The 22,853-nt window shown below is 58.0% G+C and overlaps 2 protein-coding genes across 3 annotated transcripts in view; one reads left to right on the top strand and one right to left on the bottom strand.

Annotated features, from left to right (window-relative positions):
* Nucleotides 1-11,165, top strand: part of DTX1 (deltex E3 ubiquitin ligase 1) — a 36,326-nt gene extending 25,161 nt beyond the window's left edge. The window contains exons 4-10 of the mRNA XM_077159899.1: nt 5,756-5,817; nt 6,003-6,164; nt 6,364-6,425; nt 6,942-7,100; nt 7,194-7,355; nt 7,430-7,519; nt 8,155-11,165. Coding sequence (XP_077016014.1) covers nt 5,756-5,817; nt 6,003-6,164; nt 6,364-6,425; nt 6,942-7,100; nt 7,194-7,355; nt 7,430-7,519; nt 8,155-8,379 — 922 coding nt within the window. The 3' untranslated portion in view covers nt 8,380-11,165. The remainder of the gene's footprint in view (nt 1-5,755; nt 5,818-6,002; nt 6,165-6,363; nt 6,426-6,941; nt 7,101-7,193; nt 7,356-7,429; nt 7,520-8,154) is intronic.
* The window catches only part of RASAL1 (RAS protein activator like 1), a 30,961-nt gene continuing 15,990 nt past the window's right edge, over nt 7,883-22,853 (bottom strand). The window contains exons 5-17 of one of the 2 annotated variants that reach the window (XM_077159898.1): nt 22,308-22,425; nt 22,023-22,176; nt 21,667-21,731; nt 21,298-21,410; nt 19,370-19,562; nt 16,597-16,734; nt 15,885-16,029; nt 14,564-14,736; nt 13,464-13,601; nt 13,228-13,363; nt 12,368-12,488; nt 11,441-11,517; nt 7,883-11,229 (exon numbers count right to left, since the gene is read on the bottom strand). In XM_077159898.1, coding sequence (XP_077016013.1) covers nt 11,090-11,229; nt 11,441-11,517; nt 12,368-12,488; nt 13,228-13,363; nt 13,464-13,601; nt 14,564-14,736; nt 15,885-16,029; nt 16,597-16,734; nt 19,370-19,562; nt 21,298-21,410; nt 21,667-21,731; nt 22,023-22,176; nt 22,308-22,425 — 1,711 coding nt within the window. In that variant the 3' untranslated portion in view covers nt 7,883-11,089. The remainder of the gene's footprint in view (nt 11,230-11,440; nt 11,518-12,367; nt 12,489-13,227; nt 13,364-13,463; nt 13,602-14,563; nt 14,737-15,884; nt 16,030-16,596; nt 16,735-19,369; nt 19,563-21,297; nt 21,411-21,666; nt 21,732-22,022; nt 22,177-22,307; nt 22,426-22,853) is intronic. The other variant, XM_077159897.1, reaches the window with a different exon arrangement.

Raw genomic sequence — 22,853 nt, forward strand, 5'->3', positions numbered from 1 at the left:
AGGGAGAGGAGTGAGGCCCATAGAGGCTCAGTGCCTTGTCCAGGCAGATGGGGGCCAGGGAACCAGGAAAGGGGAAGTGTGCAGGACCCCAGCCAGCGGCCGTCGATGGCCTGGGGGCTCTGCTGAGGCCACGGGGCCACCTACTCTCCTGGGAGATTGCTGCGATGGCCCCAGCGCAGACACACACACCCCCTTCAGAGCTCTGCAGAGGGGTTTGGGGTGGGGACTTGGTGCCACGTAGGGTTCCCAGGGGGGCGGGGGGACAGGGCTGCAGGTCTGAGGTGGAGTGGGCCTGAGAAGGGAGCAGTTGACAGAAGCAGGCCTAGGTCCTGACTAGAACCTCTAGGAAGGAGAAAAGGGGAGCTTGGGGTCTCCCAAGGCACTACTTAACTTCCTTTTCCCAGTGGCATGGCCTCCATGGGGGGGTGGGGGGTAGAGGAGGGAGGGCTGAGGATGGAAAGTCCACCGCCTTTCAGGGTGTGTCAGTGGAACCTCCTGGTCCCCGGGGTCCTGCACCCCTTCTGATGTCTGGCCAGAGCAGGCAAACACGGCTGCTTGTCCAGCCCCTGACCCGGCTGCCCACGGCCAAGCTGGCTCAACTCCACACAGCCCCACAGAGCAGCCTCGTGGGGTTAGTCCTGGCCTCTGACTCAGAGACTCCTGAACCCGGAGCCAGCTGCACCACTTACCAACTAGGTGACCTTGGTGAAGTCACCTCCCCCTCACTGGGCTTTGGTCCCATCTTCTGCAAAATAAGTAGCAAATAGATTTCATCTCATACCCATCTCTGCTTGAGTGGTAGTGACTTCCTGGAGCACTGTGTCGGGGAGGATTCCAAAGTCACGTCTGGGCTGCCTGCCTTAGTGAGAAGGAATGCTGGGATTGATTAGTGCTGCCTGCCGTGGGTGCTGGGTGGGCAGGAGTAGTACGTGTGGCATGTGTTTGCCATCCCTACTTGAACTTTGTCTCTGGGGGGACATTTGGTATTAGAACCCCTGTTCCTGAGGGTACCTCACATACCCCTGGCGAAGAGACCGCACAGCTAGTAGACCAATTTCTTAACTGGCTCAGCACTCCATTTAGTTCTTACAGAGAACCCATTTTCACCGGGTGCTGTCCTCAATCCTGGGGTCACAGGGCTGGGTCAGACACATTTCTAGAAGCACACAGTCAGGTGGCAGAGACAAGAGTGGAACCACATAACTAGAAAGCGAGACAGAAAATACCTGTGTCCCCCTCCTGCCGCCACCCCCCACCCAAAACAGAAAAAAAAAAGGTAGGCACAGTCCCTGGGAATTAAGAGAGAGTTGGCAGTATGGGAAGGCAGGGGGAATGGCAGGAAAGGGGAGGGAACAGTTGGGGAACAGTGAGTAGGAAAGTTTCCTGGATTATATCTTCTACCTGTGAACGTTGCCTTCCAGCCAGAGCAGGTACAAGGCAGCCCCATTCGTTCTTCCTTGGTAGAAAGAGCCAAACGGCCTCATCCCATTTTCCCAGCCTAGAGATCATCTTTCTCACTCAGGGTCTTCTGTCTCAGCCTCTGAGGGGAGGGGGAGAGGACTAGGTTTCGTGTGACATGGCAGAGGGTACAGTCTGGTGTCCTGCGCACAAATCTTGGCTCTACCGCTTGCTGGCAAGTTACTTCCCCTTTCTGTGCCTCAGTTTCCCCATCTATAAAATGGGATATTACAGACTTGCTGGGACAATGAGATGAGGGAGTGAAGCACTGCAGCAGTGGCACATGGAGGGCACTGGAATTATTAAGGCGTTGGCTAATGAGAACGCCCCATGGCCTGTCTCCTTGGTTCACTGAGATGGTTTCTGGGGAATGTCTGCGTACTCCAAAACTTTGCTTTGGAACTCCTGCCTTGAATCAGATGGAGAAAGTTGGCTTGGCCTGTTCCCATGGGTGCCTACAGAGCACACAGGCTCACCTTAGAAAGAATACCACTAAGAACCCTCCCCCCCAGGAACTTGAGGCCACACAGGGTGTCTCTCTGAGACACCTGCTTTGAGGCTCAGTTCAAATGTCTGCAGAGAACTCAGGGGGAAGATGTGTCCCCAGCGTATCTGCCTGATTCATCTGCTCAGGACATCCCCACAAAAGCCGTGGCTTCCTTCAGGCCACAGGTGTTTAATGAACATCTACTAGGTGCTGTTCAAGTTGGTGGGTGAGGAAGGTCTGAGATTAGGTGGCCTTTCCACAGAGACTGCAGGGAGCCCGTCAGTGTCAGGGGAAGAGCCTTCCCGGCGAGGGTTTGGGCTCAGCTTGTTAGAGGAGCAGTATATGTCCAGAATGGAGAGCCAGAGGGAGAGGGGTGCAAGATGAGGTCACAGAGGCAGCGATGGACATGCAAGGGCCTCAGATAATATCATGTAGTCATTTGTGCTGTGAAAAATAATACCAAGTAAGGGCAAAGATAGAGGCTTCTTTAACATGGTGGAAAAGGCCCTTCTGGTTAGGGGACGTTTGGGCATAAGCCTATGTGGAGTGGGGAGCGAGCCAGGAAATATCCTGGGAAAAGCATCTGGGCAAAGGCCCTGAAGTGGCAATGTGCCTGGCAGGTTTGAGAAAGAGCAGGAAGACCAGGAGGCTGGGGTGAGTGGAGGGGAAACGAGATTCAAGGAGTAGGTGAGGGCCCCGTCTCCCCGGATAAGGTCAGGCTCCGATTAGGGTGAGAGCCCCGGGGGCGTGAGCGCAGAGGAGAGACAGGCTCTGATGCCGAGGTGGGAAAGGCAGCAGGAGACCAGCGTGGTAGCGGGGCGTGTCTCTACCCTGGGAAGCCAGGCCTAGCTTCTGGTCAGAGCTCATTTCGGGGGGAGGCCAAGAGAATCCTCAGGCCTCCTGCTAGACTGGGCCCCGAGAAGGTGGAGCAGGGCTGAGAGGCCGACCCCCTTCCCGGAGGCCTGCGGGCAGCGGTCGCTTGTCCAGGCAGGAGGATGTTCTCACTGACTCGAAGGAAACAGTGCATCCCACATCAAAAGGGGCCCCGGGTGGCTCCCACGCTCAGCGCGGTGTGGGAACTCTGCTACCCAGGGTTCTCGCAGGAGACCTGCAGCTTGCCAGGGGCTGGGGGAGCCTCGGGACTGTCCCCCAGCTTGCTGATGGGTAAACAAAATACAGCTCCATAGCCACGCTCCACTCAGAATCTTCTTCCCAGGAGTAAGCCTGACTGGTTTATAACCCGGGGCTCAGTGGTTTTTAAGGGGTTTTGGAAAGTCTTAGGCCAGCTGGGATCTGAAATCTTCCCTTCCTGCAGTGCTTTTGACCCCTCCCCTGGTCAAAAGCTTGGCAAGTCCAGGGTCATCGGCTGGACCAGCCTTTGTCCTTATGTAGGCCTGGGGGTGCAAACTGGCTTTATGATTGGTAGTGGCTGCCTGGAGAGCTGATTGAGGATTCTGCCCAGCTTGAGAGTGCTGTGATGGATTAGTGATGTCTGCCACGGGTAGGAGACAGGAGAGTGGTAGCATGCATGCTAAATATTGTTCTTTCTACTCATTCTACAAATACCCCGGGAGAGGAAGAGAATGAGTGTCTGTGTGTCTGTGTAGGGGAGAGCAGATCACAAGCATGTCTGAAAAATGGGAGTTGGCGTGTGCATGAGCATGTCTCTGTGTTTCCCCACGTGTGGATGGCAGTATCCCTTTGCAGGGTGTAGGGTGCCTGTCAGGTGCAACTTCCCTCATATTAGCTGTCTGCTTTTTCACCGCTCTACGTGTCTGGGAGGGGGTGGCTCTGGCCGGGAACTGTACAAGCCCAATCAAGCATGTGAGTGAGTGTATATATGTTCCCTGAGTATGGGAGGGTGTCTGTGTCTGTGTTTGTGGTGTGTTCCCTGTAGTGTGTGTGTATGTTTAAGTGGTGTGTTGTGTCTGAATCTTGCATGCTCATGGAGTGTGCATTCCCTGAAGCACATCTGTATCTGTTGGTTTCTGCATGCATGTATGTGTGGCTCTGTTCCCTGGTGTTTATGTGCTGGTATATTTGCATTTGTCCATGTGGGTGGTGTGTTCCCCAGGTATAGATGTGTCTGTCTGTGTGTATGTATAGTAGTGTGTCTCTGTGTGGAGGAGGTGTGTTCCCTGGCATTTGTGTGTCTGTGTGTGTATGGGATGTATTCCCTGGAGGATGTCTTTATAGAATCTTTTCCAAGTACGTGTGTATATATCTGTACCTGTACACATGTATGTGGTATGTTTGACAAGTATATGTGTGTGTATACAGTGTGTGTTACCCAGGTGTAGGCATCTGTACTTACCACAACAGCGTACAAACTTGCCAAGGATGCCATTTGCTCAAATACACTCCCCAGCCCAGGTGGTGCCCACGGTACCTGCCCAGGGAGGTGGCCAGGGTAGCTTAGCCTGGCTCAGACCTTGGCAGGCAAAGGCAGCTGTAGCAGCTCCGCCCCCGCTGTCACTGCCCCTTCCCCTCCCGTTCTCCCTCCCAGCACAGCCCCCAGGCTGCCCCCTGATTTCCGAATACTCCATCTCTTCATCAGAATTTATTCATCCAGAGTTCCCTTCCCATCCACAAGACACCAGTGCATCTGCTTAACTGGGCACAAAAGTGATGAAGACTCAGGCAGGTGCACTGTCTCAGATCGCAGCGTCTTTCTCATTTGGTTCCCCCAACAGCCCTGTAAGTGACACGTTCTTATGGCCCCACTGCACAGATAAAGAAATTGAGGATTGTAGTGGTAATGTTACTTGCCCAAGGTTGTCACCACAGCACTGTTTTGAGCCCCTCTCCAAGGTGGAGAGAAGTTGCAGTGTGACTTAGTGGGCCGAGAGGAGAGAGGGAAAGTCACTCAGGCAGGGTTGCACAGCTGGTGGGGAGGACAGTGAAGCCAGTGGCTGAGACTAGTAAAGCCTTTATCGGGTACCAGGACTTGTGCTGCAACCTTGGCATGGAGGATTTCGTTCACTCCTTAGCACACCTAAGGAAAGCACTAGATCATCTCCATTTACAGATGGGGAAATAGGCTTGGGAGAGATGAGGGGATGTGCTGTGTGTCACCCTGCTGGTAGGTGGTTGAGCTGAGCTGTGAACGCAGTTCTGTGCAGCCCCAAAGCCAGAGCTTTTTTGGGGGAGAGAGGAAGAAGAAAAACATTTTCCAAGGGGCCCTTCATTTGAAGAGGGAGGAATGCTGCCTTAGTCACAGGAACTGACATCAGGAGATGTTCCTGAAGCCAGAAAAATAAAGAAGTTCCATCATTAAATATCTTCAGAAAATCTAGATTAACCATTACTGGCCATATGGCCTTATGCAGGACTTATCAGAGCCTTTACTCTGTTCAGCTATGTTATGGATCTCCAAGGGGGGGACACAGAGAAGAAGCATGGAATCCTTCCCTCCCGGAATCCTTCTCTCCCGGAATCTTTCACAGGGACTAGTGCTCTACATAGAAAATTTTAAAGATGCCAGAGTGACTAGGTCACTAACGTTGGAGTTTCAGACACAGAGGCTGGGAAAGGGAGCTGTGGCAGCCACAGTGCATGCAGAGCAGCCTCTCCAGTTTCACTAGCGAGGAGGTCGGCTGTGGGAACGGGAGGGGCCAGCGCAGAGTCCACGGCCCCCCTCGGCGCATACTAGAAGGATCACAGAGTAAGAACGGCGCCCCCTAGTGGTCACTCTAGATGATGGCGTCCAGGTGTGCCCAGGATCACAGGCGCCACACGGGGCCCCCTGACCCCTGATGTCGTGGCGTGGGGGCTGAAGTCCACCCGCGGCCCCTGCTCTTCTCTCCGTAGGGTCCCCGCGCTCCCGGTGAAGAACTTGAATGGGACGGGGCCGGTCCACCCGGCCCTGGCAGGTGAGGTCCGGGAAAGGTGGGCGGAGCCCGGTTGGGGGCAGCCTCACCTGTCGGCCCCGTGACTCCGCCCCCTAGAGGGGCTGGTGGGCGGGGCCCCCGGGGAGCGCCTCTCACCCTTCACCCGGGATTACGGGGCGCGCTCAGGTGGCGCCCTGCCCCTGACTGCACCCCCGCCGCACCCCCAGGGATGACGGGGATCCTGCTGTGCGCCGCCGGGCTGCCCGTGTGCCTGACGCGGGCCCCCAAGCCCATCCTGCACCCGCCGCCCGTGAGCAAGAGCGACATCAAGCCGGTGCCCGGCGTGCCCGGCATGTGCCGCAAGACCAAGAAGAAGCAGCTCAAGAAGAGTAGGCCTTCCGCGCCAACCTCTGACCCCCTGAGCTTAACCCTTGACCCCCACCCCATGCCCTCCCATGGAAGACCAGCTCGTCTTCCACGGACCCCCTTTCCGACCCCCCCAAACTCCAGCAACACCTGAGCCCACCCTGGGCCGAGCCCTCGGGGATGAATTCTGGCTGCCCTCAAACCACCCCTGTGCCCCTGCAGGTAAGAACCCCGAGGATGTGGTTCGGAGGTACATGCAGAAGGTGAAGAATCCACCTGATGAGGTGAGAGCCGGCGGGGGAGGGCCTAGGGGGAGGGCAGGGCCCTGAGCTCCAGAGAGCTGCGAGCCCCCACCCGGCAACCACCCCGTGGTACACATTCCCGGGTGATGCTCTGTGCGATCACTTCTGCCAGTCTGTCCTTTGCCTTTTCACTTTCTTGACAATGTCCTGCCGATGAACAGACATGCTGACGTTCAATTAATCCTAGTTGTCACTCTTTCAATGATTGACAGTTTCTGTGTCACGCTTGAGCAGCCTTGTCCAGCCCAGCGTCCCCAGGTCCGGTGTTTTCACCCATGCTCTCTGTAAACTGTTTAAGGTTTTGCTCTTGATAATTAAGTCTTTAATCCAGCTGGGTAGGGAGTCGGGGGGGGCGTGCAGAGCTTTCCTCCATCTTATATCCGAGTTCATTGTAATTGGGGGACAGGGATGTCTCCTCCCTTTGACAGATGGATCCCAGGGAGGGTGGGTGGCCTGCTGCCCCAGTGCTCAGCACCACCCCCACCCCGTGCCCCCCAGGACTGCACCATCTGCATGGAGCGGCTGGTCACAGCGTCGGGCTACGAGGGCGTGCTGCGGCACAACGGTGTGCGGCCGGAGCTCGTGGGTCGGCTGGGCCGCTGCGGCCACCTGTATCACCTGCTGTGCCTCGTGGCCATGTACTCCACGGGCAACCAGGTGGGCCGGGCGCCGCGGCTGGTGGGGAGCGGGCAGGAGGCCGGGCGGGGCCAGGCCGCCCAGGGACCTCAACCCCGGCCTCACCTGCCCCAGGACGGCAGCCTGCAGTGTCCCACCTGCAAGGCCATCTACGGGGAGAAGACGGGCACCCAGCCGCCCGGGAAGATGGAGTTCCACCTCATCCCCCACTCGCTGCCGGGCTTCGCGGACACCCAGACCATCCGAATCGTCTACGACATCCCCACAGGCATCCAGGTGAGCCCCTCTCACCCTGCGACCCCCGTGGTTCCAGCCCCTGCTGCAGACCTGACAGAGTCCCCTCCTCCCAGGGTCCTGAGCACCCCAACCCTGGTAAGAAGTTCACAGCAAGAGGCTTCCCACGGCACTGCTACCTGCCCAACAACGAGAAGGGCCGGAAGGTGGGTGCCCGGCCCGCCCGTGAAGTGCAGGGGTGGGGGGCGGGCAGGGACCCCAGCCACTGTCAGCCTGGGCCTGCGTCCCCGTGTCCCCCCACCTCACACCCCTCCAGCACCAGCACCTGGACAGTCACACCCTGCCAGGTGCTGCACACACCTCCTCGCCTTCACCAGCCCACCCAGGGCAGGGTGGTGTTGATTCGGTCACTTGCTCAGGTCCCACAGCTCAGAAGTGGTGGAGCCATGATTCAAACCCAGATGTCCAGGCCTCTCTGATTTTAATTTTAGTTTCCTTTTTCAAGAGACACGAGCAATCCGGATTTTCATGCAGAAATCTCCAGTTTTGAATACTAGCAAGTAATTCACAAAGTAGTGTTTTAATAGAAGGCAGAGAGCTGTCAGTCTTAGCCCCTTCCCTCAACCCAAAAGAAACAGGTAGATAACTTGGAAAGGGCTTTGTCTAGGGGAGCCAGTCCAGAAAACACAGGCAGGAAGGAAGCGGCCCAGCAGGGTATCGAGCTGGGAATTCTTCAGTGAGCCACAATGTGGCGAGGGAAAGGGATTGGGGCTGGAGGATCTCAAGCCGTGGGGTGGGGGCTGCCTGTGACCCCTGCCCCACCCCTTCCCCATCCCTCCAGGTGCTGAGGTTGCTCATCACGGCCTGGGAGCGGAGACTCATCTTCACCATCGGCACTTCCAACACCACCGGCGAGTCGGACACCGTGGTATGGAACGAGATCCACCACAAGACCGAGTTTGGATCCAACCTCACAGGCCACGGCTACCCTGACGCTAGCTACCTAGACAACGTGCTGGCCGAGCTCACAGCCCAGGGCGTGTCCGAGGCTCCAGCCAAGGCCTGAGACCCGGAGCTGCCCACCTTCCCTTCTGCTTTGCCCCCGGCCCAGCACACGCCTCCCTCCGCTGGGGCGGAAGGCGAGAATGAGAGTGTCCTGGTGGCCTGGGTCCAGGGCTGGTTAGGAGCCTGCAGAGAGAGCCAGAAGCATGCAGGGGATTTGGCTGGTGGCGGTTGGGATGATGGGAGGACATCAGGCCAGCCACCGCCAACCCATAGCTCCCTGCGAGGGACATATAGAAAGTTCCAGAAACCACAGCGACCTCCCTACCAAAAAGACAGAGATCCACCCCCTCACACACAAACACTCGTGTCCTGTTGAACACATGCACGCACACACACGTGCCTCTACTTACCCCCACACTGGGGGAAAAGACACAGAAAGACCCCGTGATACCCCATCTGGATGCCCCTCTGTGTCTCTGCCGCATCTGCACAGGCTTGTCTGCAAACAGCGGACTTCAGGGCAAGCCCTTGGTGGCTGCTGGGGCCCCTGGGGGGAGAAGGGGACTTCGGGGAAGCTCAGTCTGCCCCCAGGCCTCACCCACCCTTGCAGCATCACCCATCTTTGCCACCCTTGATGAGCAGCTGTGCCCATGGGGTGGGCGCCCCAGGTGGTTGAGCAGCTTCCCAAGGTGGAGGGGGACCTGAGAGGGGGCTACAGGGATCTTAGTCTGTGCTTGTGTCTCTTCCTCCTTTTGGACTGTGCCCTACTTCCTTTCCCCTCCGGCCCCCCAGGCCATATGTCTGTCCCAGATAAAGGCACTGTTCTTTCTCCCCACCATCGTCTTCACCACGTTGCCCCCAAGTTTGAGAGCCAGAGGCTGGAGCTTCCGGGTTCTGGAGTGAGATGACACGGTGGTGGACCGGTGGACCGGACCGGAGAAGGGGTGAAGAAGCTTAAGCCAGCGCATTTGAAAAGCAGAGCAGACATCAAAGAGTCAATTTCCCTCTCCCTGGGCGTGGGCAGTGGGGTGGCTGATAGTGTCCGGCCAACCAGGGGCCTGTTGCCCAGGCAACTCACCAGCTCTGCCTCTGTTGATTGGCTGCCACAGTGGAAGTCAGCCAAGATTTAAAGGGACGCCAGTGATTGCTCTCTTGAGAAAAACTACCAGTCCCACTGCGGGTAGAGAAATAAATGGCCTTTCTCCTCCTCATATACTCTTTTCCTGCCGGGGTGGGCTGGGTGGCTCGTGGCTTGTAACAAGGTGACAATCTCAGCCGTTGCCCCTCTGTGCCTTGGACAGCTCCAGGTGTAGGCAGAGTGGAGGATCCACCATAAGTGTCATGTCTTGGGGCAGGAAAGGGGGATGGTTACAGCACGGGTGAGCCCTACTGGTCCTGGTCCCTGGGCGGGGCAGAGGCGGAAGTGCCATTCTCAAACACGGCTCCTGGCAGCCCACACAGCTAATCCCTGGTAAAATTACCAGGAACTCAGGCTGGGAGTTTGCAGGGAAATATGAAGGAGGTAAGATGGGAGGCATTGCGATTGACTCATCAGGACCTCAGAGCCCTGTCCCTTGCTCTTGGAGAGGAAGGACAGGTTCTGGGGAGAGACGGGGACACACCCCAGGATCCCACAGCCTCAGATTTGAGCATCTGCCATATCCCGGGATGCTGGGGTGACGGTTGGCTGCTGCTGCTCCAGGCGACCCCTGCTGGTCATGTGTGGGATAGCACCCAGGTTTCCTCCATCCTCTACCCACTGCACTAGGCACCGAGTTTGTGTCCCACCCACGAGTCACCCAACACTGGAAACGAGTCCCCAGAGACCCACTCTGCCAGGCAGGTGTGCCCAGACGTTTATCCCTGTGGCTCACTCGCAAACAAAATCTCACCCCAAACTGCAACATAGGAACTCCCCACTCTCCTGATTCTCAAACCTAATGTCCATCTATGCCCCCTGAGAAACTTGTTGAAAATACTGATTCCTGCCCACCGCCTTCATTTTCTCAGATTCTGGTTCAGGGGGTCTGGGGAAGGCCCAGGAATCTGCATTTTCAGCAAATCCTCTGGGGGTGGGCTTTGGACCACAGTCTGAAAAACTCCCTGGTTCCTGAGGCACCAGCTTTGACCTGTGAGAGTCTGTAAACCACACATTTATACACTTTCTCCCCTTCCTTTTATACAGGGTAAACTGAGGCACAGACAGGAGGAAAGGGACAGGCCTCAGGTCTCCCAGTTTTCAAAGGTCTGAGTCTGGTACATGGGGTTCCCAGCCTCAGGCCCTCCTGGGGACCCCTGGTTCTCTAAGCTTGTGGTTGTGGGTCCCCAGCTAATGGCAGGGAGCAGGAGGACCAGTGAGATTACAGGGATTGGCAGACATTAAAACGGAAGGGGCTGCGCTCATTTAGTGCCTGTCTGGGACAACAAAGCCACATGGGTATCAGGAATTCAGGTACGGTTGTATTCAGAGCCAGGCTGCCTCATTGATGTGGGTAGAGGCCAGTTCAGTGAAGCAGAGGATCCAGGCTCAGCCAAATAAGTCAAGTTCCTTACCCCACCCACTCAAGTCCACTTCCACTTGGAGAGTGAGACTCATTCAGCGCAAGGCCCTGGTTCTGGGCTCAGGGCACAGGGGACCAGGCACATCTCTGGGAGCCTGCAAACCATGGCACAGGAAGGCACAGGGCAGGCCGGAAGGAGGCTCCCCCCAGGGCACACTGAGGGGGGCCTGCAGCTCCTTGCTTCTCCTTCCAGGCCGTCCCAGCATCTCCTCAGAGCCCCGGGTGGCCCAGAGCGACATTCTCCCGCTCCCGTAGCCGAAACTCCTCGTGAGCTCGATCCAAGTCTGCGAGCACATCCAGCAGGCGGGCAGCCGCCGCGCGCTGCTGGGCAGCGCCTTCCGGAGCGTCCACTGGGAGGGAGACAAGGAAGGGGGCCGTGGGCGGTCAGCCAGAGCCCAGACCCAACAGCCTTCAGGCTCCAGCCTGGCCTTGTGCCCTGAGAAGCTTAAAATGTAGCAGAAGCCCTCAGCCATGCCCCAAACCTGGGCGGGTGTGCTTTGCGAGCTGTGGCGTAGGCACTGCTGAAGGGGACAAAAGACTAAGGCCACCTGAGTCTCTTACCTTCCCTGGTGCTGTGGCCCTTCCCTTTGTCGGCCTCTGGAGTTGTGTCCACAATGGAATCCTCCAGGAATTTCATCCTGGAAGATGAGAGGGAGAAAGACAAGGTTGCTCTCGAATTCTGAATCCTGCTCGCCACTCCAGAGCTTCTCCGCTGGTTCCAGAGAGAATAGAGGCTACCACACCCCCCTACTTGTTCTCCTCTTCAACACCTATAGAGTGCAGGACACTGTGCTAAGCTCTTTACATGCACTGATTCATTTAATTATCCTAATAAACCTATATGAGGTAGGAACTTACCATCAGCCCCATTACACAGACAAGCACTGAGACACAGGCAAAGTAACTCGCCTCGGTCCACCAGTGAAAAGAAAAACAGTCACCGTTTATTGAAAGCTAACGATGTGGCCAGGTGTCTACAAAATGCTTTAGCTGTATTAGCTCAATTGGTCCTCAGGACAAACCCAGTGAAGTTGGCACTGTCATCTCCCTTTTTCAGAGAAGAAAACTGAGGCACAGAAACGTTAAGCAACTTGCTCAAGATCACACAGTAAGTGGTTGGGCCTGGATTCGAAATCAGACAGGCCAGCTTCGGAACCCACACTCTTGCAGGATTGGGACCCTGAGACCATGACGGGGAAAGGACAGACCCCAGGTCACACAGCAGGCTCAGGAGACCAGGTTTTTCTGTGACCTGTGACCTGTGCCCTGTCTCCGGAGCCCCAGGGATTATAAAGTTCTGAAGATCCAGCTCTGCATCAGAGCCAGCCCGAAGGACGTTTCCCACGTGCTGACTCTATCCCGCACCTGGGACCCCAGGAGGCTCAGCTGATGCTCATGGAATGGACAAGTAGATGAACCTGGGGAGATTGGAGAGGGCAGCCAGCCCAGCTGAGGGTGAGGCTGCAGGGGGGTGGGGTCTGCACCCACCTGAGCTGGTCCCGCCCCAGGAGCAGCTGCCGATACACTGTCTGGGCCTCAGCATCGGGATCCAGTGGGTCACTCCAGTCCCCCAGGGTGACGGCTGCATGCGTGCGGCTGCAGCCAGCCGCTGAAGGGGACACATCATCAGCGACGTCTCCCTCTCCCGCCAGAAGCCCCCGTGGCTGAGCATTCGCCAAGCCCTGCCCCTCTGCCTCTGTGTCTCCTCTCCAAACTCCCACTTTCCTCTAGTCCACAGCCTCCACCCTTGTCCAGCCCCCAGACCCCTCCCCTAGACTGTGGTTCCAGGGTCCCTTCTCCCCACCCTCCTCCCACACTCTAAGCTCAAGCCACACGCAGCCTTTCCCACCTCTCAGCCACTGTTGATCTGTGTGCTTTGCCTCTGAAACACTTCCCTACCCCTTAACCATCACCCAACTTCAACTTTTCTCGGGCTAGATTTAAGCAGCACCTCCTCTAGGAAGCCCCCCTTGGTTCCCCACCCTTGATGCTTATGGTGCTCTAGTGTCACTGTCGGGTTATGCACTCCCTCTCCTTGACAGCAGGCACAACATTTGTGCTCACCCCTAGGTGCCTGGCACACGATGGGTGCTTACAAATAATCACTCGCATTTCATGAGTGCTTACTATGTACCAAGCCATGTTCAAAGCGCTTTCGCATACACTGGCTCATTTAATCCTCAGCTGAACCCTGTGAGGCAGGCACCGGTATCAACCCTTGGCTACATTTGAGGAGACGCAGGTTAAAGTACTTCAGGCCAGCATGCACGGCCAGCCCAGGTGCAGGTGGGACACCACTGATGGACAGGTGGGGAGGACGGAGACTGCGGTCCACCCCGCCCCCTCACCTGAGCGCTCCGCCCGGAGGCAGCAGGTCCAGCGCCCGCCGCGGAAGGCACCCGGGTGGCAGGCGGTCAGCTTGTCCGGGTTGGGGGCACTGGCCTTGCGCAGGGCCGACAGCCACTGGTTCAGGTCGTTGACATTCTGTAGCAGGCGGGGGTGGGGGGCTGGTCAGGGGGCGGCGGGGCCCTCGGGACACCGCCCACCGTCCCCCACCCCCCGCGCCTGTCCCGCGGCGCCTGACCTTGCACTGGAGGTAAGTGGTGTGCAGTGTCCCTTCGCCATCCTGGGTCACCACCTGCATCACGTGGGGCAGCTGGAAGGCGCCCTCGTCCACGCGCTCCACGGCGCGGATGCTGGACACCGGGACAGAGGTGCTCACCTGGGGGGACAGGGCCGTCACTGTGTGGGGGGTGTGCGTGGGGGGGTGTGCGTGTCCATTCGATGGCTCGCGTCTGAGGGCCGCCGCCCCACTCCCATCGCGCCCTGAGCGAGTGGCCTGACTTCTCTGGGCCTCAGTCTCTTCCTCCATGCTGATAACTATGGTGGCAATAACGACAGCTACCACTTACGTGGCCCTTAGTGCTTTCTACTCAACACCTCATTTAACCATCGCAGCCAGCCTCTGAGGTAGGGCCTGTCTTGTTCCCCCAGTTGGCAGATGAGGAAACCGAGGCACAAGAGGACAAATGACTCTGCCAAGGTCACACAGCTGGTATGCAAGGGACCAGAATTGGAACCCAGAGCCGACCCCTAGACTCGAGCCCCTGCTAATGAAACAGGAACGCTAAGAGCATGCTGTCCGGTGTTAGCTGTTCTGTATGGATGTGGGCACGTAAGGACGGGTAGGTCCCGGGATGTGTGTCAGTCTGAGCTGGACTCTGGAGTGCCAGCCCCACCCCAGCCCCCGGCAGGGACGTTGCCTGTCCTGTCCGCTGCTGCCTCTTCAGGGCCTAGAACAGCGCCTGGAGTGCAGCGGGCACACAATCGAATGGATGAATGAATGAATGCCTGGGTGGGCATCTCTGTACCACCCTTTGAGTGGGCACGGCAGCTTTCACAGGAGTCTATATAGTGTGTGGTGGACACTTCTGAGGGTGGTTATGCAGTGTCCCGGCCCTTGGCGTGTCCCATCAGGGCCCCTAAGTGTGCATATCGTGAAGAAGGAGAGATGGGGAGAATGTGTAGGTGAAGGCCTGGCCCCGTCCTGTGCCTGCACATTGTTCCCAGCTGTGAGCAAAGCCTGGCCTGAGAGTCTGGAGTTGCTAAGGTGCTAGGGGGCCAAGTCCTGGAGTTGCTAAGGTGCTATGGGGCCAACTGGCCCACCTGCCGCTCTGCCCCCACCTGCCACTCAGGACTCTTGGAGTAGGAGAGGGTCTCCCCGCTGAGCCAAAAGTAGTGCTTCTTGAAGGCGAAGCGCGTGGCCAGAGTGCTGGGCTCCTCCTTGCGCTTCAGCAGGTAGCCTTCTCGAACAGTCACTGAGGGCGGGACCAGGGCCCTGGCTGGGCCCCCAACCTCTAGGAAACAGGGAGAAGGGTGGTGAGCTCTTCCCAGCCAGGCACCACCAGCCCTGCAGGCCTGCCGGGGCCTCCTGGAGGGGCAGGAGTCTGTGCCCCCGTGGAGGCAGGAGGATGAACGTGGTGACCTCTGGACTCTCCTCCCTCCACAGGGAGTGGGGTCATTGAGGTCAGGGGGGTGGGGAACAGAGGTGGGGGTGGGGGGCAGCCCCAGGGGTTTGCAGGTGGCGATGCAGCCAGTCAGCAGGGGGAGCCAACCCTGGGGAGCTGAGTCCATCCTCACAAAGCCAGGACCCAGAGACCCCACTACCACGACCTGGGCCCCCCACGGTGACACGGATGTGGCTCCTCTGCTTAAAACCCTCCATGGCTCCTTTCACCCTGAGTAAAAAACACAACCCTTACGGTGAGCGCAGAAGTCCTGCAATCTGGCCCCTCACCTCTCTAAGCTCACCTCTTTCTCTCCCCATGGCTCACTCTTCTTCACTGGCCTCCTCACTGTTGCTCTCTGTCCCCCACCCCAGGGCCTTTGCACTTGCTACTGGCTCTGCTTGGAGCACTCATCCCCCAGGATGCTCACGGCTCACTCTCTAAGGTGCTTCAGGACTTCAGGTCCTTAACGTCACCTCGGTGAGGCCCTTCCTGGCCACCCTGTCTAAAATTTCAACCTGCCACCATCTCCCCAACATATCCGCCTTCCTTGCCTTGTTTTGTCTCTTTAGCTCTTGTCATCCCCCTGACACAGCGGAGAATTTACTAATTCATCTTGACTACAGCTTTGGTCTCCACGAGAATGGAACCTCCATGAGCACAGGATTTTCTTCTGTCTTGTCCCCTGCTGTGTCTCCAGCGCCTAGAATGGTGCCTGGTCCATAGCAGGCACTTTACAGACATCTGGCGACTAAATGCACACCAGGCCGCAGTCACGTACCACAACTCCGCACTGGTTGGGATGGCCTGGAGACATGAGCCTTGTGCATCTCTGGAACCTAGCCTAGTAGGTACCAGGGAGTGTTTGCGGACCGACCGGCTGACCCACAGGTCCACATTCTCAGGCCTGGGGGGAATGGGGTGGCGGTGTAGAAGAGGCAGGTCCTGAGCACCCAGCGGGATGACAAGCCAGCTGTGGCGAGACCGTGGGAACTCACCGTCCTCCCCATCCGCGTCCACCAGCTGGTCCAGGAAGCCTCTCACACGGGAGACACTCTGCAGCAGGAAGGGGTGCAGGGGGGCCATCCACAGCTCCTTGCCCTGGCCCAGCTGCTGGCCCAGGTTCCCAATGCTCTGCACAGCCTGGAGCAGAAGGTGCCATGGCCAAGGTCACTGCCAGGGGAGCAGGGGGAGGGCCCTGTGTGGACCCAGGGTCCTGCCTCCCAAGTCGGTGTCCACTGAGAGGGGTAGACCCATAGCAGTGCCTGTGCTGGGCAATATCTGTCTCTTCCTTCCCACTTTAGAATCTGTACCCCTAGTACATTTAGTTTGTTTCCTCCCAGTCCCAGGTCTTGCCACCAAACCCTGTCTGTACTAAACTGAATCCTATCGTGCAGACTCTGGAGCCTGTCAGAACTCCAAAATGCTGACACTTGATAAATGATGGGCTAATTCAGACTAAGGTGCAAATGACTACTAGCCTGATTCCCACTTTCTTTCTAGAAGAGTAGGGCCTTTATTTCAAAAGAGGAAATTGGAGAGAGCAGTGAATACCTTCACCCTCCAGATGGAGTCCTGATGGTGGCGTTTCACACATGGATTCCCCTGGGAGTTATTTGGGTCTCCTGGGGGGTCTGGTCTCCCCACCTGTTCTCATCATGTGTTTCCCTGATTACCAGCACCCGGAACTGAGGACCCCACCGCCGACACCTTGGCGAGCAGCAGCAGCGAGCGGCTGGTCTGGGGATCTGCGTGCTGGTCCCGGAGGTCAAACAGCTTCGGAGTGAGGATGGCAGGCGCAAAGAATCGCAGGAAGAGGAATCCGCTTATGGCCAGGTACTTCACATCCTGCCGGGAGGCGTGGCAGTCAAGGGGGCTCCCAACACCTCCCTCCCTCCTGGGGAAACTGAGGCAGCTGGGGCTAGAGACTGGTTGTACAAGGGGCTACTGGGATGGAGAGGTGGGTCAAGAGACCACGCTGGTCTGCCAAAGACCCGCCGCGTGGCCTCGGGCAAATCTCTTCCTCTCTGGACTCCATTTCTCCACTCGGAAGAAGGAGCAACAATACCAGTCCCGCACATTCAAGTTTAACTAAACGTCCTCAGAGTCTGCGTCGTGCCTGGCACTGCGCTCAGGGCTCAGTCCTAGGAGGGAGGCACCATCATCATTCCCATTTTATAGACTATCAAGCAGGGGCCCGAGATCACCCAGCTGGAGAGTAGAGGAAGCAGCATTCAAACCCAGGTCTGCATGGCTTAGGGCAATGAGAACAGCACGAGCCAGCCACTTCTTACATTTGTTCCTTTAATATCATCCTAGGAGGAATTTTCATCCCTATTTCCAGACTTGCCCAAGGTCACCCAGCTGTGAACACACACACACACGCATGCACGCGCACACATGCACGCGCGCGCGCACACACGTTCAGTACCAGCTACTGAGCTATGGGTACCTTCCCAGGGTCAGGAGCTAAGACTAATCCTCTACAACCCTGTAGGGCAGGGACTACTGTCTCCACTTTACAGATGGGGAAACTGAGGCTCATTAGGGCACCCAATTCGGTTGGCTACAGACGCCATCCCGTGTGAGCCCCAGCCTCTGCCCTGAAGAAACTGTAGAGTCCGGAGCCCCTTGGTGTTGAGTCTAGGCCTGCCCACCTGCAGGTGAGGCTGGTCCTCCCAGCTCCAGCAGAGGGAACTCAGGGAGGGGGTGTGCCTCCATCCTGGGGGCGCCCGGCTCCCCCCAAGCTGGCTCCCCACCCATCTCTCACACTTACCGGCTATATTTAGCCTGCAAATGTGCTCCTGTGTTTATTTAGGGGTTGTATTCACACATGAGACAATCCCCCCCGGAGACCGCGCCGACTTCCGGTGGCACCTCTGCCTTGACAGCAAGCCCTGCCAGCAGCCGGGCACCTGGAGCTGCCCAGGGGGAGGGCCGCCAGCCCCCTGCCACGGCCCAGCACCATCTTGAACCCACAGCCGTCCCCAAGGCCACCAACCCCTCACCAGTCACGATCCAGGATGATTTCAACCATCAAACACCAGCTCGCTAACTTCCCCCTCTCCTTGAGGGAGGAACAGGTGTCACAGCGGCAGAGAAAGGGGCTCCCCTGGGCTCCCCTGACCCCACCCACACTCAGGGGCCTGAGAAAGGCCCCTGCTCCCTGCCCGAGGCCTCTGCCCACCAAAGGAGCTGAGAACTGGGGGACACTTGGGTGCCCCTGATAGGGGCGCCCCCTCACCCAGGCTGGGCTGAGAAGCTGCCTCCCCCTCTCCCCACCATTCCCCTCCCAGCCACAGCTGTGCCCCACTTAGCGCCTTCTGGCAGCCAGGTGAGAGCTCGGCAACATGAGGTGTAAATCAAGCCACGGCCCAATTTAGAGGCCCGGCGCTCATCCTCCAGTGCGGCAGGAGAGGGCTGAGTGAACAGACCTCAGCTGGGAGTCCAGGCGCCTGGGGTGGGGAGGGGCGACAGCCTCAGCCCAGGCTCTCTACCTCTCTGGGCCTCAGATTCCCCATCTGTGGGAAGGAAGTGGGAGGGGAGATGTGGCCTCTCAAGAGCCCTTAGCCCAGGGTTGGGGTTCCGCAGGTCAGATCCCAGCTCAGCCACTCAGAAAGTGTGCTGAGCATTAAACCTGGGGGTCAGTGTGCAATGGGTGATGCCTGGCCTTAGGTGTGTTGTTTTGGCTTTTTTTTTTTAAGGCAAATTAATGCCAACATTTTAAAAAAATGAGAGTCTGCACATAAAATCCAGAATATTGGCTTCAAAAAAGAAAAAGTTCAGAAGATCTGACAATACCGGGCCCCCACTCCTATGTGGCAATAATTATTCGGAGCTGCCCTCTTTGGTAGGCTTTGTGCAGTCAGTTTACTGCAGTCCACACTGCTCCCTACCGCCCCAGCCTCACCTGCTTCTATTCACCGGCCCACGCCCACAGCATCTGAGTTTTCAACCGGTGTATTGATGTTAGGAAAGCGCATGCAGGGACTTAGATTTCAAGTTTTATTTTTGTTGTCTCTCCCTGAGCATCTACTGTGTGTCAGGTCAGCGTGTCTGTCCGTCTGTCTCGCTCTATAATAAAGGGAATTTAAGAAGCACTTTCCTTGTGCCAGACCCTATTATTTGGTGGTTATGAGCACAGACTCAGGAGTCAGACTGCCTGGGTGTGCCATGTGACTTTACCTCCCCAGGCCTCTGTAAAATGGAAATATTACCAGTTCCACCTCCTGGGAAGCTTAGACGAGGTGATAGACACGTAAAGCGTGTAGGACAAGGGCTGTATACTATTATGCTTATTAACTGTGAATAGCCCTGGGTCCCAGACCTTGCCGGGAGTGCCATCCCCACCTCTGCCAGGACACAGAGGGCTTCTGGGCGGGTGGCCCCAGGTCTGGTCCCTCCTCTGTCCTGCCAAGCCACTGTCCCTGCCCAGCCTCAGTCTCCCCATTGTCCCAGGGAGCGTCAGGCCGACCGCACCCACCTGGTACCCCGGCTGGGGGAAGCGCTCCTCCACGCGCCACCGCAGCCGCTTGAAGGCGAGGCGCAGGGTGGGCGGGCAGCGGCCCACGGAGCCCACGATGGCATCCACGATGGGCCCCAGGTAGCTAGTCAGCAGCCCCAGGCTGGTCTCCCGCACGTGCTGCTCTGAGGGTGCGCCCTTGAAGGAGATCCTCCTGGGAGAGCACATGGGTATGGCTGGGGACTGGGCCGGAGGGCTCGGCGCCTGCAGCTCAGACCTCCTGCTGGCCCCCACCCTCCCCGGCCACCTCTGCAACCTCCGCTCCTGCCGTCCCACAGGGCTCTGAGCTGCTGTCCCAGCACACCTAGCTCATTGCTACCACAGAGCTTTTGGGGACGCTGCGCCCTCTGCCTGTGACCCTCTGACCTGCACGGTCAGCTTAAAGGTCACCTCCTCGAAGAGGCCACCCTTCCCCCACCGGTCACCTTCCCAGCCCCTGGGTCCCTGCATTTTCCCCATGGTCCTGCCCCGTACACTTCTGCCTCAGGGCCTTTGCACTGGCAGCTCCCCCTGCCTGGGCCCTCCACAGCACTCCTGCCCTCACCTCCTTCCTGTCTTTGCCTAAGTGTCCACTTCTCTGTGAAGTGTCCCCGAGACCACCTGCAGAATATGGCAACCCCCTCCCCTGCCCCCTGGCACTCCCCATCCCCTTCCCTGCTTTACCTTCCTCTTCAGCTTTTCGTTATCTGTCTCCCCCAGGGGAGGGAATTGTATCCATCTGCTCCCTGCGGCATCCTCAGTGCCCAGCCCAGTGTGGACACCAAGGAGGGGCCAACAATTATTTCATCAAATGGGTGAAGGAATAGCTGTTATCTCTCTGCAGTGATCTTGATCCCTTTATTTAAAAGCGTAGGGTCTGTCTCACCCACCCCCAGACTGTGAACTCCATGGGAGCAAAGGGGGGAAGTGGGGGGCTTCTCAGCCCCAACAGGCTGAGTCCAGGACTGATTGCCTTCCCTGCATTGTATCATCTGATCCAAACTCAATGGATTAAGGAGCCTGGTGTTCCCATTTAACAGACGTGAAAACTGAGGGTCGGAGAAGCTACCTTGCAAACAGATGGCAGAGCTGAGATTAGAATGCAGAACTGCCAACTCCAGAGCCCGCCTGCTACCCTGTCCTGTCCTGCCCAGGTCCCCAGATGCCCCGGCAGGAGCCCTGTAATCTCTCCATCTTTGCCAGGTGTGTTAGGAAGAGCCCTTGCCTCCGAGTTTCACAGACTCTGCCTGTCTTTTCAATCCTGAGTTCAAATCCCATCTGTGTGCCATTAGGCAGATGACCTCCCCTCTCTGAGGCCTGTTTCCTCCCCTGTAAAAGGGGGGCCGCCACGCCAACCTCCAGGTGGCAGGGCCCGGAGTGAAGGAAAGACCCTCTCCCATCCCCAGTGCTGTCCCCAAAGGATGGCCCAGCACCCAGCTCGGATGCCCCAGGGAGCGGCCCGTCCTGTGCAGAGGGGGGAGTCCAGGGAAGCATGGACTCGCCCCCAGTCACCGCCCTGCCCCTCCCACTCTCACCAGGCATAACCAACATAAAAATAACCAACGTCTCACCATAAATAACTCAATTCTCCTACCATGTAAGCATCAGAAGGCCCATGACGGGAAATAACGGAGGCACAGAAGGGAAAGGAACCCGCCCAGCCAGGGGGTGGCAGAGCTGGGATTTGAACCCAGGGAGCAGGTCTCAGAGGCCCGCCCGTCACAGTTGCAGCCTGAAGCCTAAGGGGCCAGGCGCTGCCATGGGAGGCTCTGGGGGGCCCCTGAGCAGCCGTGCTCCAGGCTGAGGCAGCGGTGGGGGGAGGGGTGCAGTCAGTGTGGCCCCAGCCCGATGAGACTCCTGTGGGCAAGAGGCAACGGAAGACAGGTCCCCCCCAGCCCAGCTGCGCTCACCTGGCCCGGCTCAGCTCCATCCTGCACGGGTCCAGCTCCATGTACTTCTTCTCTTCGAAGATGCGGGTAATCACTGGCCTCAGGACCTCATGCAGGTAGTGCATGCCCACCAGCTGCAGGTGGGGGCGAGGCCAGGGGGGGACCCGTGAGCTAGGGCTGGGGGACCACGCAGGGAAAGCTCAGGGTGTGCCCCAGGGCTGGCCTGGGAGTGTGGGGGACACCCAGTGTGGGGCTCCAGGGAATCCCGGGGCCAGGCCAGCCACCAGTGCCACTGGAGGCTGTTGAGGCGCCGGGGGCTCGGAAAGCACGGGGAAGTGGGGCCCTTCCAAGAAGTGACCACCTGGTCCCCCCAAACCTTCGCCTGCTCACCTTCATGAACTGTTCCATCGACTTGGATGCCAATGAGTTAGAACGGAAGAGGGTGTTGGGGTCGGCTGGGAGGACAGGAAATGGGGAACTCTGCAAGGTTCTGCTTCTTCACAGAGCAGAGGCCCAGAGTGGTTAAGTAAGCTGCCTGAGGTCACACAGCACAGCTCAAGAGTAGCAAAGCCAGGGCTTGAGGCCTGGCCTGGGCTCCCAGCGCTGGCTGGGGATGGATATTGTAGGGACCCCCCTCCCCCACAGGAGCCCCTGCCTCTGCATGAGGCCTCCCCTTATCCACCTCCACCCCCATTGGCAGACTGCTCTTTGGGGAATGGTATCTGGGCATCACGCAGGCAACTCACTGGTCCGAGCCACCTCACGCCGGGTGAGATAATCCAGAAAGGGCCCAGCCAGGCCCCGGCCGAGAAAGAGCTTCACCAGCTTGGTGGCAAGGTCCTGGCGACAGTCCCCTGAGGTCAGCTCCTCCAGTATGGCCAAGGGGCTGGCAGTGTCCTCCTGGGAGGGGACAGGAGGCAGGGGTGGTGGCCTAGAGCCCAGGGACCCCAACACGAGAGCCCAGAAAAGGCTCCTTGAGGCAGAGGGAGGCGGGCACCTCCCCAGTGGGACTTGCTGCCAGATGCACCCACCTCTCCTGGCCCCAGCACGGACTTCATGAGCAGCTCCGTGAGCGGCTGGTAGTACTGGGAGGGTAGGACCCGGTCCTCGGTCAGGCGCACCTTCAGCCGCAGGGCCCCCAGGCTCCCCCTGCTCGGGGCAGAGCACAGGTGGAGGAGGATGAGTAGGTATGGCATGGTGTGGACGTCCAAGATAGGCAGGTGCAGAGGTGGGTAAGGAGCATGGATATGTGCAAAATGGGTCAGGGGTGGCCAGGGGTCAACAGGTGTGTCCTGTATGAACAGGTATGAACAGGTACAGGCAGATCAGTAGGAATGGGCAAGTAGGATAACATGAACAGGTGTGGCCAGGTATTGACAGGTGTAAACAGGAATGGACAAGTGTAGACAGTGTGAGCAAGTGTGGACAATGGGGAAAGATGTGACCAGTGTAAGCATGTAGGTATAGGAATGGACAATGTGGCCAGGTACAGCCAGGTGCGGCAAGACCCAAGTTCTGAGCACACATCAGCTAGTGTGAACTGACATGGGCACGTGCAAACAGGAGGATGGGTGACA

Source organism: Tamandua tetradactyla, chromosome 5 (genome assembly GCF_023851605.1).
Source record: "Tamandua tetradactyla isolate mTamTet1 chromosome 5, mTamTet1.pri, whole genome shotgun sequence".
NCBI lineage: Eukaryota > Metazoa > Chordata > Mammalia > Pilosa > Myrmecophagidae > Tamandua > Tamandua tetradactyla.